General features: G+C 40.4%; 1 protein-coding gene and 1 pseudogene across 1 annotated transcript in view; one reads left to right on the top strand and one right to left on the bottom strand.

Moving 5' to 3' along the window:
• Positions 1-2,177: 2,177 nt before the first annotated feature.
• On the top strand, positions 2,178-2,656 carry LOC102770786 (annotated as a pseudogene).
• Positions 2,657-7,861: 5,205 nt separating this feature from the next.
• The window catches only part of TOX (thymocyte selection associated high mobility group box), a 147,249-nt gene continuing 132,825 nt past the window's right edge, over positions 7,862-22,285 (bottom strand). Inside the window, exons 6-8 of the mRNA XM_015567423.1 lie at positions 17,854-18,240; positions 9,621-9,772; positions 7,862-9,238 (exon numbers count right to left, since the gene is read on the bottom strand). Of these exons, the coding sequence (XP_015422909.1) occupies positions 9,202-9,238; positions 9,621-9,772; positions 17,854-18,240 (576 nt within the window). The 3' untranslated portion in view covers positions 7,862-9,201. The remainder of the gene's footprint in view (positions 9,239-9,620; positions 9,773-17,853; positions 18,241-22,285) is intronic.

Below are 22,285 nucleotides of genomic sequence, written 5' to 3'. Positions count from 1 at the left end.
GCAGTCTGGCTCCCCCAGCTGTCCATGTGTTGAAGGTGAATGTTCTGCGAATGCGAGACCAGAAACATTTCAAGAAATTGATAGGCTAAAGCACCAGGTTCTTTTAGAGAAAAGGAAGTAGTGGGGGGAGAGAACCTAACCTAAAACAACCCCCCACCCCTTCCCTGGGATTTAGTGTTGTAACGGACTGTCACTTCTGCTATGTTGGTCTGCTGAAACCACATCATGAAACCAGGTGTTAAAAATGACCCAACTCAACAGCTAGTATGGCTTTGCAGATAAGTATATTTTGTAATATTTCCCGGAAATTACAGTTTTATTTAGATACAGCAATCTCTTCTCTTCTTGTATGACTCTCTTGCCAAAGACCAGATTTAGGTTATTATGGGTCAAAAAATCCAAAAACAAAACAAAATTCAAAATCCTCCACAGAATTGGATACAATTTGAGGAGGGATGAAATCTAAAGGATTTCCCCAGACTTGGTAAACTGGATAAAACTAGATTAAAGATAAATCTTACAATGATTATTGGCACAAGCTACTTTCATGTGGTATATCTCTACGTTCAAACACCGTACCAGTATGCTGAGTTTCTGGGAGGACTTTATCGGTAGAACACAGACCATGGCGATAGCTGCCTTTCATTCATTGTTCTCTTTGATTCTTGTGTAACCACAGTGGAGTCCTCAACAAGTCATTGGGACCTTCACTTAGTTTATTGACTTTATCATAATTAATCTTTGAGTTAGTTTATTCTATCACCGCCCACATTGAGTTTACTCATCTGAATAACTGAAGAATTATAGGCCAAATGAGAGGCAACAAACCTATAAAGCAACGAAGAAAAGCTTTCTGCCAAATGTTTTCCTGCAAAACATGATAAAAATGGACCTGAGTGATACTACTGCCCCCTTCTGGCCTTTCTTATATTTTATTCAAAACAATATTGATTTTTTTTTTTAAATAAAAGGTTGATGCTGTATTTTTCAATTTAATTAGCAACAGGTGTGCTTTGACTCCAGTGATGGAGCTGCCCCTTTTGAGTAAGGCCTATGGAAGTGTAAGATCAAAGAGAGAGCGTGCAATTCTGCACAATCCGGCACCTGGCCTATTCTTGAGATGGGTAGGCCCCTACAGTGGTGGCTCTTGCCCTAGAACAAGTATGTCAAACTCAAAAGCTAACACAGGCCAAATAAACGAGGCATGCAGCCCATGGGCTGCAAGTTTGACATGCTTGCCCAAGAACATCGCCACAGACCTAGAATACTATGTATGATTTGTGGTCATAGATGAATTTTTTAAAAATATTTTTTTATTGATTTCAGAGAGGAAGGTAGAGAGAGTAAGAGATAGAAACATCAATGATGAGCGAGAATCATTATCAGCTGCCTCTTGTACGCCCCACACTGGGGATACAGCCCGTAATGCAAGCATATGCCCTGACCAGGAATCGAACTGTGACCTCCTAGTTCATAGCCTGATGCTCAACCCCTGAGAAACAACTGGCCGGGTAAGGACAATGTCTTTTAAACTCACATATCTGAGCTATGATAACACTTCATTTATTTCGTTGGTCACAACCATGTTAGTTTTGACTCACAGATGAATTTTAAAGCGAATTCTGTTCTTTAGATGTTCCTTTGTCTGTAGCCTGAGCATCAGCAGGACTGGGAATTAAAGGTCTGAGCAATGAGCCCCGCTCAGTGGGGTTCCGTGGGGCTCAGTGAAACACACATCTTGGCTTCTGTTCTAAATAGTGAGTCATTTCTAATTATAAGAGCTGGCTTAGGATCATTTCTCATCTACCTTTCCCCCACTACCGTGGTACATGGAAAGGATTAGGGATAGAGTTCTTGGATGCCTGAGGAGTGATGGCAGGCTCTTGGGGCTGAGCGGTATGGTTTGTCCATGTCTTAGAATCGATCTCAATTCAACTGTCCGGCATCAGACTGCACCAATACCAACGACTTAAAAAAAAAATGTTGGGGCTAGTGCCCTCAGGGGTCCTGGATCTGTCTCCTGCCTCAACAGTGTTTGGATGGAACAGACCCAGGGCCGCCCCTTCTTCCAGCCTCAGGCCACTCTCCTGCGTCTCATCCAGTCACCACCTCAGAACCACCTCTGAGACCAGCCAACACACAGGTTTTTTCTATCTTAACTCCTTATTGCCGAACAACCATGAGCTCCCATATTCGTCACCATCATTCCACCGAGGTGGAGGCTGCCGTCAACCGCCCGGCCAGCCTGCATCTGCGGGCCCCACACCTACCTCTCTCGGGCTTCTATTTCGACCATGAGGATGTGACCATGGAGGGCGCGGGCCACTTCTTCTGCAAGTTGGCAAAAAAGAAGTACGAGGGCTCTAAGCGTCTCTTAATGATGCAAAGCCAGCGCAGTGGCCGCCTTCTCTTCCAGGACGGGCTGAGGCCTCCCCAAGGTGAGTGGGCAAAACTCAGGGTGCCACGGAAGTGGCCCTGGCCTTGGAGAGGAACCCGAACCAGGCCCTTTGGGAGCTGCAGGCCCTGGTTCTACCTGCGCAGACCCTCACCTCTGTGACTTCCTGGAGAACCACTTCCGGGGTGAGGAGGTGAAAGTCATCAAGAAGATGGTCAACACCTGACTCACCTCAGCTGGCTGGCGGACCCCAGGCTGGGCTGGGCGAGTATCTCTTTGAAAGGCTCACCCTCCAGCAAGGTTAGGAGCCTTTGGAGCCCTGAGGCCTTTGAGGGGCCCCTCTGCATCCCCTGGTGTCTGTCTTTTGCTCGAGCCTCTCTCCGAAACTACTAGCCATTCTTTTAACCACCTGAAGCCCTCTCCCATGCATTGGACCAAACAAAAACAATAAAGCTTTTTGCAGAAAAAAAATGTTAGTTGGAGGGGCGGGGGTGGGGAGAAATAAACACTGACAAACACCTGCTTAAATCATCATTCAGAAAGCTTAGCTCCTAGGCCAATTTCCTCCCCTCCCTCCCGCGCGCCCTTCCTCCCCACAGGGTAATGGAAAGTGCCAGCGATGAAAGGGTTAAGAGACCACTGTTCCTTCAGATCTGCTCTAACAACTTATTCAGCCCGATGCAACTGGAAAAGATTGAGATTAATCCTTGCGAAAGCAGCCCTATTGGAAAGATCCCTGTGCCTTTCACCATAACACGGGGCTCTTTATGGCTTAATGTTTAACTGCCCTGGAATGTTATTCTTTCCATTGACTTTATGACTGTACTTAGGTTTGAAAATACTGGGTCTTATTCCAGTACAAAACTCAATCTGCCCTTTCTCTCACAGACTTCAAAACACCCAGACCTGCCTTGTTCTACAGGTTTCCACTGAATCAAAATGGGAGGTGCATGTTTGACCCCCAGGGGTTTGTCCTCTCCCAGCATCTTGCTAGAAACCTCAGCTCGCAGGATCAAGATCCCTGGCCACGAGGAAGTTTTCCTCAGCATCTCCCGGTGGGGTCTTCTCCCAGCGCTGTGGCCGGCAAGGCATGTGCCCGGCTGGGGAAACAAAACATTTGTTTTGGAAATGTGCTGCCTCTAAACCTTTGATCGCTGCTTTCTAAACTGTCTTGAAAACCTTTCGCCTTACAACAGTTGCAAGCTGTGGTTTTGTGTCTGTGCGAAGTGACTAACAGCACTACCATTCTCTGTGTGGGGAGTGTATTCATCTAGCACCCCAAACACCCACTGACTTCCGGCACCTCTTATCAGCTAAGCCATCGGCCAGGAGCTGACATTTCAGCATTCAGACGCTCCCTACCCCCAACTCAAAAAAAAAAAAAAAATGACAGGAGGAGAAAAAGGCTCATTTGGCAATAGTTTGCGCTTGCTGTTTGGCCTGGAGAAAGGCATGCAAAGTGGTAGAAGATTGTTTAGTAACAGCTGGCGAGCACCGGGGTGTAAGGCTGATTTTCAGATATGACAGGCACTTACAGGAATGCTGCCAGATACAGCTGTTTAAAAGCCTTAATAAACAGCAAGTCAATACTAATCTTTGCCAAATTAATCTTTTCCCTGACAGCCCATCAGAGCAATTATGTTTAGGCTTATTGTAAACACACAATTGTCATACAGGGACGCTGCAGCCCTTAAAACACTATACTTCGGTTCATAGTCTTCCTTTAGAATTTTTTTTTCTTTTTCTATAGAATTGTAAGTCTATTTTATTTTCCAGTCATTTTTTTGTTTGTTTTCTGGTCTCATGTCAGTGTGAATGAAATCTCACTTTCAAACGTCTTTGCTAACAAGCTGCTAACAAAATGTGAAATTGTGACAGTGTTGGGGGGGGGGCAGTGGGGAGGGAGGGGAGGTCCCTTTAATAAGACACAGCTCTGACCAGCGCTGAAATAGGACACGTCATTGTTCTCAGCTCCCTGCTGGTCTGGAACCAGAACTTCATCTTCACTTCTTACCAATTTCAATGTCACCTGGCTCTGGAGATGTCGACTGAGTGAGAAATGAGAAGGCAGTCTAATGTCTGTACACACGTGGGTGGGGAAGGGTGTGAATGCTGGTTCCCAAGTTACCCCTGCCTCCTGCAAGTCTTGTGTAAGGATTTGGAAACTTCTCTGTTCTGTTTTGGAATCTGGTTCCAATAAACCTGGGGAATCTTTGGGAATCTTAGAAAACAGGGCCATTACTTCTTATCCTGGTGTCATTTAGATAAAGTCCAGGGAATGTGCTTTTATTTCATTTCACCAAGTCACGCGAACACTTGGCAATTACAAAAAATAAATAAAATAAAAAGTCGGCACCCTGCTCGTCAGTGTTGGATTTAGCATTCCATAAACTCGCCTCCTGAAATCTCTCTCCTGCGCTCAACCCTCCCACTTGTCTAGCACCTATTCTCTCCTTTGCTTCTTACTTTCTCGATGTGACTAGTGGGCATTATATCTTCTACTTTGTAACTCGAAACCCGTGTTCAATTATGTAGACTGAAAAAATAGGGCACAACTCATTTTGAAATTCTTTTTTTAAATCTTTTTGTAAGCTTAGATTTCTTAATGAAAATTTCCATTTTTCTTCACCTCCTAATGCTCATCGGCAATATTTAATTCCTTTTTCTATTGAAAGGGTTTTCAAATCACCAAAGAAACAGCACACTGTTCCTATTGAGGATCATCTGTGAGGTGTCATTGATCTTTCTAGATATCATCGCATTTATTGTATACCTGCTATGTACTATGACATTTCAAATTGCTTTGAGGTACAGAAGTTATTCTATTTTAGGGAAACAAAGAGTTTGTACTGTTGGATGGCTCACATGAATTCACCCATTAGGTGACTCAGTATATGACATATATTTTGGGTTAAAATTTATCATGTGAATTCTGCACTTCTCCTCACCACTATTTCCATGTTCGATCATCAACAAAAGAGGTAAATTCCTCTGATTCTATCATTACCTTAAAGTGAGAATTATGAATGGAATAAGAAAATGCAGATCAAATCCCCCTTCAACCCTGAACATTAAGAGAACATCTGTGTGTAACAAACTTTCATGTTCTAGCAGAGAACCTATTTATTACAAATTTCCATAGAATTTCTTTTTTTTTGCTATAACAAAGAAATAAGAGTGTTTACTGGGTTTTACTGGAATCTGGTAATTTAAAATATTCTTTGTTAGATTTTATGTAAATGTTTGGATTGATTTGAGGTGGGGCACCTTGTCAGCAACCATAACTGATTACTCCCTCCCTCCCCCACTATTTTCTCCTAGGATTTTGTCATCTTTATACACACAAGAGACAAATACAGGCAATTTCATATGGCTCCATCTAATCACCTTTCAAATGGGGGGCGGGGGCAACTTTTTTGCAAAAGGCGTGAGGTCCATGAAAAAAGAAAATTGGTGCTGATGGGGTTATTTTTAAATTTTAAATTCATAAATTAAAAATATCTCTTAGTAATGAATCCCAGTCAGGACACACTGTTCTTTGTAGTCATGGCTTTTGATGGATCGCTCACGTCATTCAGACAGGCAACCCCTTTGGGGGTCAAACAATCCTTTCACAGGGGTGCCTAAGACCATAGGGAAACACATATATAATTACATATTGTTTTTGTCATTAATCTCTATGGTTTAATTATGTTCAATTTGTAACAATGAAAATACACCCTGCATATCAGATATTTACATTACGATTCATAACAGTAGCAAAATTACAGTTATGATGTAGCAACGAAAATAATTTCATGGTTGGGGGTCATCACAACATAAGGAACTGTATTAATGGGTCGCGGCATTAGGAAGGTTGAGAACCACTGCTTTAAGGCAACAAGATGAACACTATCACAGAGACCAACCTTTATCCTTAGCTACGTTCACTGACTTGGTTAACTAGAAGTCATTGACTAATTTTCCATTGTCAGCTCATTCGCATTAGAATGGGCCTTGGGCTTTTGGATTCCTCTTTCTTGTGTAAGGTAGAGACACAATTCAACTCCCTCATACATAGTTTTCTTTCTTCCTTTCAAGTGAGTTACAGTTTTGGTTTTGTTGAGTTGGTAAAGATAATTTATATCCAGTATTATTGCCAAATTTCCCAGAATGACTTGATTTGAGGGGCAGGGGTCCTGCAGAGAGTACTCCAGGGCACCCCATCACTATTCCTTTGAGTTTCAAGCTACAAGCTGGCTTCCTTTCTAACGTGGAGGATTTCTCAGGCAACACGTCACCGCACCAGGTTGCTGAGAGAACACTGTGCTTCAGGAACGACCATCTGTGGCCGTGGAACCCGTGAACCCTTGCTGTGCCTGATGGCTTCTGCCACCAAGTTTATTTGCGATTTCTCCTCCACTGGGTCTGTCCTTTAGAGGCTGATGGATGTCCAGATAGACTACGGTCACACATGGGAAGAATTTTTATTTATGATGTACTCTCTTTTATTTACATTGGTTTTGTACTTTGTTTTTGTTTTTGGTATCGAGTGTGAACACTTTCTCTACCCTGGTTGCACACCTGTTCTAGAAACGCTGTAAAGTGTAAACAACATTGTACTTTCCTGTACAAACCTCCTGTCACAGTCAAAGCTTGCTGTTCTCCTCCCAGTAATTACCTACTCTGTTTAGACTTACTACAAGCGAAAACTCCACTTTCTTATCATATAATACATAAAAGACATTAGGTAATTAGTGGTGCTGGTATATTTCTGAAATACTAAACAGACAAACAATAAACTGTGAACTTAATCACATGAGTTCTTATACAGTCTCAAGACAGCAAAATTAGAGCTCTCAGCTACAGTCATTTTAATAATCACACTGGATCTGCATTATTTATTAGTTATTACATGCTCAAGTGATTCAAGGTTGTACAATGCCTAAAATCATTCCAAAGCAAGCATACCCTTTGTCTTTTTAATTCTGACTGGATTACACAATGCATATATTTGTATTTAGTTAAATCGTTAAGTTTAGTTCACACATTTCATGAAAGAAACATCAGCCATTCTCTTATTTCCAACCAGACTAGCTTTTAAAAATACAATCCCCAATAAGGGATTAATTTGCTAGCTCTTTTTGATATAAAAGCTATGCAAACCTTCAGCCAGATTCTCAATGTTTTTGATTTCCTAGAAAATTGCTAGTACCCTCAGAATTCCATTGGAAGACCCAGGAATTCTGGAAAGACAAGTAGCTTGTAGAGACACAAAAGATGGTTAGAACCTCAATTTCTACCGGTATCTTTCAAATTTGATGTCCCCCCCCTTTTTTTTTCTGTTTGATTACTCACCTTTCATTTTCAGATATATTCTTGACAGTATGCTTTCCCTCCCTTCCTCTCACCTCTGGCTCAATTCTTAAAGGTTTCCTGGATTTTGTGAAAAGCATGCAGCTTGAGGAATTTTGGTTGATTCAACTTTAATTTTTATAATTTTTTTTTGGAGGAAGGGACTTTACAGAATTGACTATAACCAGCTGAGAACCAAGAAGCAACCCTTTCAGGTCGAGAACCTGTCCGTTTTGGTCTTGGAGCTTGTGTGACTTGTAGGGCAATTTCTCTGTTAAATTGTATGAAGAAAGAAAGTTCTTAAATATCATAGTTTTTCATTTGCATCAACCAACGCAATGTAAAAATAAGGATTAGTTACTTTGATTTGTTGCTAAATGAAAAGTAGGTTTGGCTTTATTCATGTCACCGTAAAAACTAAATAATAAAGTACTCACACCAAGTGTGAATTTTTTTTTTTTGCCAGCAAAAGTTAAAACATCAAAGAAACCTCTTTCAAATACTAACAAATTTACTTACAAACACCTATATTTATTATTTCATAAATAGGCGCAACAGGTTCCATAAAAAAAGATTAAATACAGACACAGTATGGAGAAACAATGATACAGAGCCATATGTAAAGGTTATAATTTAGCTGTTTCCAATCTGTTTCTGCATCTAATAAAATACCAGGTAAGCATTTGGCAGTTTTATACATAAAAGGACTTAAATGACATTTACTAACCATTACACAAAAAGTGATACAAAAAGCAATTCTTCTGCAGTACAAAATAAATGTGTTTGCGCTTCCCTTAACATTAGTTTCTTTTTGTCTGATCAATGAGACAAAGCCAATTTGTTTTTAAATTAAAATCATTTGGGAATACGTTTTTTTTTCAAATATTTTGAAAATATAGAACTATTAGTCAGTTGTTTTAAAAATGAAGTAAAAATATGAATGTTTGCCAATTTAACCCCTATTGTGAAATCAATAAACTGGAATGAGCCAGTTTCAAATTACAATTTAGCTACAAAAACATTCACATTTTATACTCTAGGAGAGTGTGACATAGATGCTATTTACAAACTTGCTATGACTGCTACATCAAGCCATTTAAAAAGTCTTTAGTAGTTTCATATAAACACCCATTATGAAAACCAATGGAAAATCCAGGACTTTTATCCGAGACATCTACAGTTGCTAAGGCAGTTACTATAGCGCAGCACTTCACAGCAAAAAACCAACATAAAATCTGAATGGTCCAAATTTCCTTCAGGGAAGAAGAAAAACAATGTCCATAAAGGATTAAAAAAATAATAAAGAAGCATGACTATTTCTTCCAGAGTGGGTGACCCACAAGCTCAAATGGTCCTAAGTGCTTAGCAACTTGTATTTTCTAATAAAATGGAGAATCGCCTTGACTGTACAAAGCAACCCACGGTGAAGACTTCCCTGAATTCCTCAGTGGACAGAAGAGGCGTTCAGATTTTCAGGTAAGGTACAGTGCTTTGTCCCGCTGCATGCCCCTGTATGAAGAGGAAACAGACAAAGAATGTCTTGTTACACACAGGTAATCTCGCTACAGGTGACCTCGGGGCATGTACGCCTATCTATTTGCTATAGCTTGAAGAATGAGGAAGTGTGTCCTAGGAACGTGCACTATTAGTTAACCTCCATCTCCATCTCCAGGGCACGGGGATCTAAAGGCAGTTATTCTCAGTACGGCTACTAGAGTGCTTCCTCATTTCTGGAGCGGTGTCTTCTGCTTTCAGGAATGAGGGTACCATTCCAGATAATCTTTTAGAAAGCAGCAAGAAGAGATAGATCTTTGCATGGACGAGGGAGCCGGGCACGCTGGGCATGCAATGAGAGCTGCCCACCACCAGGTGGCGGTGAACGGCCGCTTACCCACTACTGCAGTAGTCGTTATTCCAGTCCACGGGCTGGGCGGCAGGGTTTCTGCACCCAGAACGCACGTACTCCATTGCTTGGGTGACCACTTGTGCAGCTGTGGATGTAGGGTTGATTATAGTCTGATAGTCCGGTGGAAGAGTAAATCCCTGAAAGGGAAAGCAGTCCACAAATAAGGATCGAAGTGCCTTTTTAAGAAGAAATGCACCCAAGTATGTAGCCACTGTTTGCAAACACATCACGGCCTTCTCGCTTGTGTCTCTGCGAGGGCAAGTTTATCTGAAGGGGCGCAGGAAACTTAAAACAAAGGCAGAAAAGAAATGCCTACATCCTCATTCGTATCTTTCCTTCATTTAACCATTTGTTAGAAAACCTTTCATTACACTCTTGAGCAGATCAATTGAATTAAAAAAAACACCCCAATTTAAAATATAGAGAAGCCCCAATTCAATCTACACAAAAGGAAAGGGACCCAAACCTCTCAAAGTTTATATTTTCTATCAAACTGCAGGATACATTAATAGTTAACTCCCAGAATATGCAACAGAATCTTTTTTGAAGGATTCAGGCAGCAGGTGGCTGAGTGTTTTATTAGACTACACCTATTCATATATTGTTCTCAAAACCCTTTTTCTTCATTCATTCACAAAGGGACCATCTGCCTCTTCTTTTATTTGTACTTTTTTTTTTCTCAGCTAAAAAATTTCAACCAAAGCTTTTTAACAGTTGTTGGACTAATATAGGGAAGATTCAAAACAACTTGCCATTGAAAAACACAGAGAAGGAAAAGTGTAAGACAGAGCAAATAATTTTAATTGAAAAGTCTATTAACTGGCACACAATAATCAGACTTCAGGAAGATTCTTTTAATACACTGGTGTGGTGAAGTATTGACTTTTAATCCTTGCAAAGCTATTAAAAATTCAAGGACGGAATCTCTGAAGAATATATTTATATCTGGTAAATAAAAAGCATTATACACTACAATTTATTTTTAGCTTATCTGGTGAATTCAAGAGCAGCATAAGCAAGCTTTGCTGGAAATGACCAAAAAAGCAACTTAATTAATCTTGTGGTCGTCTCTTTCTATGGCCGATTTCATACATGGTTTTTAACCACTGAAAAAAAATCAAGATATTTTAAAATGAACCATTCTCCATTTAGTTGCAGGGAGCTTTTAAAGGCATAATCTTGTTGAGTTTTTACATTTTTTTTTTAAACTCAGCAGAATGGTCAGAGAATTAATTTCTAACTAAAGATATGTCCTTAGACTTTAATCACGTATGAATGTTCATTGGGACATTCAATGCCCTCTTCTACTCAAAAACACCTATCATCAAATGTCCCCAATTCTTGATATTGGCTTTAACATACTAATTTGTTTTCTGTTTAAATGATAAAGACTTCAAGCCAATGTTGACACCAACTCCCATCAAAGCTGTGGATGAAAGACAAAGCTTTGAAAAATTGGAAACAAATCATCGAAAAGTAGGGAATTCAGCCAGCCTGGTTATTTGACCTCACACAGACTAAAGGGAATAGAATGTTTCTTAAATTAACAACTGGTTTATGGGAAATACATTTGTTTATGTAGACACCACTTGCAGCTCAAGCTATAAGCATTTCCCCAAAGAGCAAGATGAAAAGTAAGAGGTAGTACAGGCTGTGGGTCCCTGGTCCTTCCTCTCTCTCCAGAACACTCTCCCATCTGTCTGGCTTCTGCGAAGTGTACTCACTTCATTATGGTCCTATACTATTGTCTTGATGGAGCCATTGTCCAGCTTTCTTGATTTTTCTCCTAGTGTCTAGTGTGATGCTGGGCAAACAGCAGCAAAAAGCTCTAAGAATGAATAGCCTCCTGTTAACTTCCATTTCAGCCCCTGTCTTAGGAGCTGGCCAGAGGGACTTGAGAGTCAGAGTGCTTGCCTTGCTCACTGGATATTCACAGGAGTACCCCATAGTAGTGGCTCAATAAACAATGTCTTCCAATGAACACAGTTTAACACAGAATATTTGAAGTTACTGTTGGAAGGCATGGGGAGTACAAATGAGTAAATACTAGGGCTTTTCTATCTTTTGAATGTAAAATTCTCCATCTTGGATTTTAGCACAATCAACAAAATGTAACCTAAAAGTAAATGGATCTCAAAAACAGAGTAGTTGAAAAATATCTCGAATTAGTTAAAAGTATGGGAACATATGAAAAAAGAAAAAATAAATAAAAACAAACCAAACCACTTCCACCCAACCCTGCACAATCAACAATAGAAACCACCATTGCTTTCCCCCCCCCCGAGCCCCCCAATCCAATGAAAATAGTTTCTCAAGGTTGGGAAGAAAACAAATGGAGAACATTAATTTTTAAGTTATTAGTTTAAAATTAAATGGGTAGCTTCAGTTTATAAAACCCAAATTAGCCCTGGCTGGGTAGCTCAGTTGGTTAGAGTGTTATCCTGATATGCCAAGGTTGTGAGTTCGATCCCTGGTCAGGGCATGTACAGGAAGCAACCAGTGGAGGCATAAATGGGTGGAACAACAAAATCAATGTCTCTCTCTCTTTTTTTCCTCCCTTCCTCTCTCTAAAAGTCAACAAAAATAAAATAAAACAAAACAAAACCAAAATTAGGTGCTATCTACAAAGTTCAAAGATTTAAAAGTCAGCTAACTTCAGTGCTTAGAGTTAAGATCCCTAATATGAAAACAAGAGAGGGCCAAGAAAAATGCAAGCAAAACCTGAAGTGAATCATTTTACTTGCTTCCAAATTAAAAAAAAAAAAAAAAAAAAAAAGAGGGAACATTCTCCTGAACACTATATACAGAGATGCTGAGGTCAGACTTAGAGCTAAGAACATTTTTATTATTGATGTAAATATGAAACCACAATGATGATATAAATTTTTGAAAAATGTTGGCTTAGCAGTCTAATTAAACAAGACTGAATAGTTTGCATTTTAATGCTCAAGAGAAAAATCACCAACTGTTTTGTAGCATGCCTGGAATTTTAAATTTCATTTTCTGGTGCCAGATTGAAATAAAAATAGGAAACATGATAAAGATTAATTTGATGTCAGAAGGGACATTTGCTCTTTAATTAGATTTCTGTAGCCCTAGCAGTTTTGTTGTGCCACCATAGCAAGTCCTACAGAGCCTGCAGCACAACCAAACACTGATCCTCATATCCACACTTTACTGGGAACTAATTTCATTTCCTGCCTGTCTGGAGAGGTATTTTCACCAGGCATCAATGTGTTTGTCTTCACAACTGATTTATTCATCAATCTCAATGTGATTTTTTTTAAAACCTTTAAATTACACCCAAATCCTAAAGAAGCTGTTTATTACACAAGGAAATTGAAAACCTGTCTGTGTGATATCATACAAAGATTATTTTCTTAAGGTTATAAAGGAAGTTGACAGATATTAATGATTTTTTTTCTCTTGACCTCATTCGACAATACAGTGAATAGAAAAAAAGGAAGAAAACTGGCCCAAAACAAGCTGGCCTATGGGTTTAGTGTATAAAATATTTCTCTAGGAAAACAAAAAAGAAACCATTATTCCTGGTGGACTATGCAATCATTCTGTGGGATACATTCGTTTTCAAAAGGATAATAAAATAGCTAAAGTAATACTGAAATGTGAGCTATTATTTAAAAATACAGTAGCTTTTTCTAACTTTCTCTCTTTCTTTTTCTTTGATGCGTGAATATGTGAACACGGGCCCCATGCCTAGGAAGCAAACATCTTTAGGATAAAGGTGCTTTGGTTGATGCATCGGACAGGTGTAATTACATCCACAAACTGGCTCTAATTCCACAGGCGAAGGACCAACTTTGATGGTCCTGTACCCTTGGACACTGGCCCCTGTACCCTGTTGTGATTGTAATGAGTTGAGGGGCATCACGGGGTAATGGACTCTTGGATCCTGGTTTTAGGATTAACAACTTGTTGGGGAGTCCTGTCCTTTAATGTGGAGGACGGTACTCTGATGACCTGCCCATGAATCTGATCTCAATCCCATCAGCCTCCCTTTATTCACTGGGCTCCCATGGGCCATCTTTCCATGTCCTGGACCAGCCACACTCCTCCCCAGAGTGGTCCTTCCAGTCTGGAACCTCTTCTCCTTCCTGTTCTCCTGGCATTCCTCCCACACCCTTCCTACCTCCCAGTATCGTCAGGTGTCTGTGTCAGCCCTGGAGGGGACCTTCCTTCTTCATTCCAGCCAGAGGCTCTGCCATCCCCACATGCACCCTGCAGTTTGCCCTCCTCTATTATTTGTTTCCATGAGACTTTACTAATTTATCTGTTTATTACCACCCACTACCCATCCACCTCTGATGTGAGCTGCATGGGGGCAGAGGCCTCCTTACCTGTTCTCACTGATCATTCAATTTCCAGAGCCTACACAGTGTCTGGCACACGTTAGGGGTTCTATTCATCTTTTTGGAATAAATAAAAGTTTTAAAAACTTCCAGGGGAAAAAAATAAAATAAATTAAAAAGACTTCCAGGGAAATAAGGTTCTGTAAACTACCCTATGATTTCTTCTAATGTTTAAACACGTTTAGAATTCATTTTAAAAAATGCTCTCATTTGTCCAACATAATTTTATGGACTAGCCATCAGGATCAAAGCATTGTTAAAAGTGAGGCTAGTCACTAGTTTCCCAGTCTCCACATTGGGTCCATGCCATTTTGTCCTCTGTTACTAATGTAAATTGAAACCAGGTCTTACCATTTTGGTAAGGACACGATTTGGGATGCAGTAATAGAACTGACTTAAAGATTGATGAATAACCTACTCAATGTGATTCGTTCTATTTTTTCCTATTCAGATCTCTTGAATTTTCACATGTGGCCTTATGTAATTCTGAAATGTTGAAAACTAGTCAGGGTCATGACCAGATCACCTAAGGTATTGAAAAAAAATATATATATATGGAACCATTTCTAATTGGATAAATTAGAAAAAAGGCATCCTTTCTGGATAGAGCTCTAGTCCTCAACTTGTTGAGGGGATTGTGACTTCCATATTCTTTCTCTGAGAAGAAACTGCCTGTAGGACAGTACTGTGAGCAAAGAGGGAGCCCCAAGCTGCCAGCACGTCCCCTGAGGCAGGATTCAACCCACACAACGGAAGGTTGTGTCTCTTAAACTATTAATCCTTCACAGAAACACTATTGGTTCCTTAAAAATGCAAGGACACACCCAGAAGGGTCCCTTTTATTGTAAATGGTGTCTCATGGAAAGACTGGAAATTGACCCTGTGAGCATCAGTTGCTGTCTGCCGGGAGCCGGTCCATCCTTGCTGTTTCAAGGGACCTGGCATATATGGCATACTGTTCTTAATATGTTTGCTCACCTTCTTGGCACTATGTGTTTTAACCAAGGTCACCTCTCCGAGAAAGGTTGTTTCCCCAGGTAGGGATTTTCCCCTGAAGTTAGGGAGGGAATAAAACCTCTTAACCCCGTGAACTACAAACAATCATGCTTAAGCTACATAATCTTTACTTAGGATAATCTCCTTCAGTTACTTCCTTGTAGCTTAACAGAACAATAGAGTAGTGACCTTGGAATGGAGATAACAAATGCCCTAACCTTTGGAATAGAATGGATAGGATTAAAATCAACTGGTATAAATACAGATGTAAGAAGAATAAAGACAGAACCTGGCTGGAGAACCTGGCAAGGCTGCTGATAACTGAACGCTGTCTCCGTGTCATTCCTTTTTCGCCGACTCCGTCCACACCTTTGGGGACCCCTGGACCTGCTGGGGTTGGACCCCAGCAGCTGTCCACAAACACCACTGTGGACAAGGCAAGTGGTGGAAGTCGGCTTTCCCGAGTCTTCTTCCCTAGTGAGCCAACAACTAGTTTGCTGAGCATAGCTAGGTAAGTTGTCAGAGTTTTATCAATATCCTTGGCTTAGAGACCAAGGAAGACATTTGCTATGCTCTCCATAACCAAGTTAATCTTAGAACTAACTAGAATTTAAAGACCCTCCAAAGTCTAATAAGATACAGATTTTCTAATGCAACACTGGTCATAGTCTATAAGAATGATTAAAAGTGAGAGGCAGCGGGTCTAGCATTTAAGAATCCAGGTTCTGATGTCTGAATAGACTGTAGTGTGAATTCCAGCTCTGACCTATGGGCACATTATTCAACCCTGCCAACCTGAGTTTCCTCACCTATAAAATGAAGATAATGCTAGCAGAACCCACAGTATAAATGTTCTGAAATTAAGGATAAGATAAGGGAATATATTAAGGTTTGCTATTGTCAGCTCTCAGAAATTCTGTCTATAAATACAAAAATAAAAATGAATTTGAGAGTACTTATATTTAATTCCTCTTTCTGCTTCCTCCCCACCCTCTCATCGTCCAATGAGAAATTCCTCTACTAGGTGCATGCCCAGTAGAAGCCAAAAATGACACAGAAAAAAAGAAACACATGCATAATAGAAGCCAAAAGGGGAAATGCCTAATCTGAAAAGAAGACTGACCTGGGTAAGGGGAGGGCCTAACACAAGCCTGAAAAGTTCTAAAAAATAAATTCATTAGGAAAAGGGCCTAGCACAAGCCCATGAAAAGAAAAATCGATTGACTTAAAAAAAAACCCCAAAATAATATAATCAAAACGTAACAAAGGTCTCTCTCTCTGTATAACACACATTCATTGCTCGCACATTCTCTCTAACAGTGTTGAGGGCCTAACAGCCTCCCCAGCTGAAGCATGAACTTTGAGAGCAGGGCTCCCAGTGCAGGCCCGGCAGCCACGTGGACCCAAACGCAGGCCTGGGTACAACAACACAACACCAGAGCCAGCCGAACAACAGAGACTAAACTACCCAAATGGGAACAGAGACTAAACTAAACTCAACTTTCACATGGACTGAACCATTAACAGAATTTCTAATTCTAGACTTCATGAAGACAAGACTCGACTTCTCCCACAGCATGATGGATGGAAATAAGACACTGGAACCTGGGAACAGTCTTTTATTTCTATCCCAATAAACCTTACCACTACACCTTATCCTCCCATACGAGGGCCCCAAAAATGCTTTTCTTGGGACTCCATAAAGGGACCCCATTTCCACCAGCAATACAACTATAGACTCAAATTCCATAAAGGCCTACATATCAATTCTTTTTTTCTTTTTTTTAAACTATATTTTTATTGATTTTAGAGAGGAAGGGAGTGGGAGAGAGATATAGAAACATCAATGATGAGAGAGAATCATTGATCAGCTGCCTCCTGCATGCCGCTTACTGGGTATGTGCCTGACCGGGGAATCAAACCATGATCTCCTGATTCATAGTTTGATGTTCAAACCACTGAGCCACACTGGCTGGGCTAGATATCAATTCTATAGGAAGGCTATGTTTGCATATTTAACTCTGGCTCTGGAAACAATAGAGTAATTTATAACAGTGAGATAAATTTGATATCTTTGTAGGTTTTACTTTGACCTATATTTTAAAACAAGTTTTTATGATTTTTAAATGCTTTATGCCCAGTTTAGTTTACACCATTTGCTCCTCATTTTCAAATTTTAAAATAAAGCCAAACCCCAAAGGAAAACTTAATTTCAAAGAAAAGTTAAGATTGCACACAAATGGTTCCGATAATTGGGGCATGGGCAGGGAGCTTTCCAAACCTCTTATATTTTCTAATGTATGCAGCAGCCAGGTATCCATTTTAAAATAAAACTGGTTAAAACATTCATTTCTTAGGACTTTTAAGGTTGTGTCCATTGATACTTCTGGCCATAAACAGTGTGCCTGATTTCATTTTACAGCATTTATTGGACTCAGCAGGCATGCCTACCATAAGTTCCTTATATCTGAGCAATATTGTAAAACACAGTATAGAGGTCTCAATCCCAAAGAGATCTTTAGTAGCAGTGGGCATCTCGAAACAACAAATGTACTTTACTCAAGCAGAAAACAAGGGCGATTAGAAGGTGAAGCAAAATGGACATCATGAAAAGGAAACCAGTGATTATGAAAAGTAGCAGCTATCAATTATCGTGATTGTTTAATGCTGCCCATACTCTCCACCTGTAAATTATCTTTTTCAGAAAGCAGATATTTGTTGACTATCTTCAATTAATTCTCTCTCCATTTAAATAGAAAACACATATCCTCCTCCTTGACTGGAGGAACAGACTGCACCCCCCGCCTTCCCCCCAGCATTTCTGAAGGGGAGTCGAGAGCGCGAGCACGTACCTGCTGCATGGTGGGTGAGTGTAAGGCAGACTGGACCTGCATGGGGAGCTGGTTCCCAAGGGGCTGCTGCATGGTGAGTGGCTGGTGCTGCTGCATGTTGAGATGCTGGTGAAGAGGTGGGCTGATCTGGAGGGGAGGAGGGGGGGACACGGCCATGTTTGCTATAGACACAGTCACTGGCATTTGGTTATTCGGCTTGGGGGCTATGCTCCTGGGGAGACTGGGGTGCATGGCAGTTAGGTGAGGACTCATTCCTGGTTGTTGGTGATAGTGGGAACTTAGGTACAGAGCTGAGTGGGCCTGGCTGGGCCCGTGGAACACTGACGGCTTGGAACTGATCAGCTGAGGAGGTTGAGAGGTCTTCACATCAACAGGTTCGCTGTAGCTCTGTTGGCGAAACAAGCAAGAGCAGAGTTAAGAGACTGACCCACACGGTGTGATTTCTGTTAACAAGATGTTCTGTGAGTTTATACATGAACGTCCATGTGACTTAACACCCATGGCTATTCTTTTTTTTGTTTTGTTTGTTTTGTTAATCCTGACACAAGGATATTTTTCCATTGATTTTTTAGGAAGAGTGGAAGGGAGAGGGAGAGACACATCAATGGTTGCCCCCCACGGTGCCCTGACCAGGACAGGGGATGGGGCCTGCAACTGAGGAGGTAAATGCCCTTGACCAGAATCAAACCCAGGATCCTTCAGTCCACAGGCTGATTGATGCTCTATCCACTGAGCCAAACCGACAAAGGCCCCATTACTATTCTTGACCCTCTTACCTAAGAACTCTGCCACCATTATTTGCAAGGAGGTTCCGATATAAAATCGAAAACCATCTATGATGACTTTTTTTCTTTGTATAAATGCTAAGCCTTAATTTGGTGGCTTTTCTCATCCTCCAAATAAAGAGAAAAAGATCAGGGTGGAATGGATGCCATCATTGTCCTAATAGGAAATGCATGCGTAGCTCACTTTGAAAGTAATTCAGTGTTGGGAGTTCTTCTATTGATTATCTGTTTAGTTTTGTCTTTTTTCTTTTTGTGTTCTCAAAGAGCCTTGGCCTAGATTTTTGCACAAAGAAATCAAAGCCGGTTGATGGAAATGGATATGGAAGCAACGAATTCTAAAATACCTTTCAGAAGTCATATAAAGCCACATTAATATATCTTCAAAGTAACCATAGAACTCATCTTGGTTTTTAAAGAAGTTGATGATGAATTGTCCCCCATAATGAACTGGATAAAAATAATCTCTCTTAGAAATTTTAGACTCCATCATAAATGAATATAATTTTGCCCTAATTTTTTTTTCATACCTTCATAGGGTCATTTCCTAATAATCTTTTAATTGGCTGAAAAAGGAGGCATATCAGGGGAAGCTGAAAAGAATCAAGAGTCAGCCCTGAGGCATTTCTTTTTGGGCGTGAACCCACCTCCTACTTTGGCTGAGAGGAAGAGGCTGATGAAACCAATGGTGAAAGGTGAAACCAGCTGGAGAAAGAAAATGCTAAAATGTCCTTCTGGGGAAAACACAAGGTCTTGATGATGCATAGATGCCCTTATCCTGCGACCTCCGTGTCACGCTTATTCATTTTGTAAGTCAGAATGAGTTTCTTGTTCCTCCCAGCAATGGAGGGTCCTTCTGCGTTCCTCCTGCTCTGTGTGGTTCCGTCAACTGACAGGTACGCTAGGCAGACTGGTTCATCACACATGATGACATGAGACTCAATGTGGGAGCATCATGTAGGCCTGCAACATTGCTAGCAGCACAACTCATTTCCACTCAGTAATGCAGGGAAATTAAATAAAACCACAGTAAGAATGATGCTGCATGTGCGTGCTGACTCGAGGAGGGTAGGCTGGTTAAATGGACTACCACCCCACATACTGTTTCTACAGGAAGGAAACGACCGACATCTGTAAAAACACGCCCAACATGGAAATGTGAGGTCCCATGAGACTGAATACTCCATGCAGAGTCTATAGTAAGGTGTACCCAAAGGGTTCAAGTCCCTCCAAAGACTCCTCTCATTGTTTCTCTCTGTCCATGTTGATGCGGACTTCCGAACTAGGAATGGACATTCAGATGCCCTGTCTTCTGTCGCAACATTAAGAATGTCAAAAATTGTTCACAGAAACTTTCAAGAGGAGGCTTCAGACCAAAGAAGCATTATTAATTACTAGAGGCCCAATGCACAAAATTCATGCAAGAGTAGGCCTTCCTTTTCCCAGCTGCTGGCACCGGCTTCCCTCTGGCACCCAGGACCTGGGTTTTCCTCGCAGCCCTGGCTTCGTCCAGAAGGATGTCTGTAAGGCTGTCTGGTCTAATTAGCATATTATGCTTTTATTGTTATAGATAGAACCTAAAAGATGTTTTCCATTATAAAATTAAGTCAATTTTTTTGCTCCCGTTTAAAAAAGTCTTGTTGTTGCACAGAGTAGTGAACAATTCAAGGAAAAGGTCCATCAGGTTAATTCAGGCCACATAAACACCGGCTAGTTCTACATCAGAATAGCATGTCCTGGGGTGATATGCCTCAAACATCGTTCTGTACATGCCAAGACGATATGTGTTTATTGTGTGTCTGTGTGTTTAAGTCACCAGGGAAAGTGTTTTCACTGTGTTTGCATTCCCTCTTCTGAGCCTACTGCACAAGGGCTAATTTCATATTTAGTCACATACTGTGGCACGGTCATTCCGAAAATAAATGATTACACAATGAGCAGAAAGCTATCACACTTAATGCATGTCAGTGCATCTTCACTTTTTGCTTTATAGATGTTTTAATTCAAACAGAAGAAAAATCACATTTACCGTACTCTCAAAACTATGAAATACATTGTAATGGTAAAGTGTTTTTATCTCGGTAGCCAATAATTGCCTCATTATCTATTGATCTGGTATATAGAGCTTTAGATACATAGCCTGCACTTGCATATACACCTGTGTGTATGTAAAGCAAACATACAGAAGTATATATGACATGTTGTTCAATCGTATAATCATCCCAAGAATTACAATAAATTTACAGTCACATACATTTATTTATTTAAATTAAACAACTTAAGGAAATGTACTTATGCTACACTAGAAGTGACTAATCCTAGTGAGTATAGACACGTAGCAAACAGCAGGGCTGGCTTCATGGGTGGATAGCCAGTCCTGGCAAGCAGTTCTAGGTATAACACCAACTTCACACCCCAACGCACATAGTTTCCAAACTGTATGGAAGGGGGTTTGTGGAAAAATAAATATCTTAAAACAGCCACGTTCCATGAGAGAATATGTGTGGAAACAGCACTGGGTTAGAGAGATTAAGGGGGTGCCTTCCAGCAGGACTTCTTAACTCTGCGAATCTATGTCTTGAATCTATAAGTAAGAACCACAAAAGTCTTCTCTTAATGGGTCACTTCATGCAACAGTTTTCAATGAGAAATATTGGTGCAGGAAAATTAATAAATCACACACACATAATTTAAATTGGCAAATAGAACACACATTTCAATTTAAATAGTCATGTTTCTTGCCTCAAACTAACTTTTTATTGCCTCACAATGCATAGTGAAATTTCGTGCATCCAGGTACAATATTAAAATAATCATTATTTTATGTTTCCTGGAATACGATTTGCATAGTAAGTTTCATATTTCACGCTAAGGACGGTGACAGTTTCTTGAAGGGTTTAGGCAGTTGGCAGCTTCCCAATTAGAGCCTAGGAGAGGGAAGGTGTAGACATGCTAATGGTTTTCCTCAATGGTGAATTCAAAATAAACAATGAGCCAAATTCCTCCAAATTTCACTTTTTAAATAACAGCATGTGGTCCACCACATTGATGGATGATAGCTAGATGTAGAGGTAGAAGTATAGACTTATAGATAAGTAGAAATAGAATGCAACCTAATCTGAGATACTTGATTGCCAACCTTGTGAAGGCTCTTTTCTCATGGCAAACACAAAACCTATTGTCTATTCAGCCATTTATTTGTCATCTATCTTCTCCTGGCTAAGGCATGAAAAGATCAGTAATGCTAAACCGAAATAGCAGTAACTTTTAATCACTGGAAGGAATATGGGCAAACTAGCTAAATAGATTTCTAAAAGGAATGATTTAGACTAGGGGTCCTCAAACTATGGCCTGCGGGCCACATGCAAATACGAATATTGTATTTGTTCCTGTTTTGTTTTTTTACTTCAAAATAAGATATGTGCAGTGTGCATAGGAATTTGTTCATAGTTTTTTTTTTTTTTAAAAAAACTATAGTCCGGCCCTCCGTCTGAGGGACAGTGAACTGGCCCCCTGTTTAAAAAGTTTGAGGACCCCTGCTAAACAGTAGCAGTTTAATGGAAGTTTGAGCTGAATTGAACCCAGAGATAGAGCTCACCTCGTGTTTGGCTACGTCCTCTGGTTGTAGAAGATGCTGAGAAACAAACACA

This window comes from Myotis davidii, unplaced genomic scaffold, assembly GCF_000327345.1.
Source record: "Myotis davidii unplaced genomic scaffold, ASM32734v1 scaffold1, whole genome shotgun sequence".
NCBI classification, from domain to species: Eukaryota; Metazoa; Chordata; class Mammalia; order Chiroptera; family Vespertilionidae; genus Myotis; species Myotis davidii.
The sequence above is the reverse complement of the archived record's forward strand: the minus strand, read 5'-3'. Positions and strand labels throughout refer to the sequence as shown.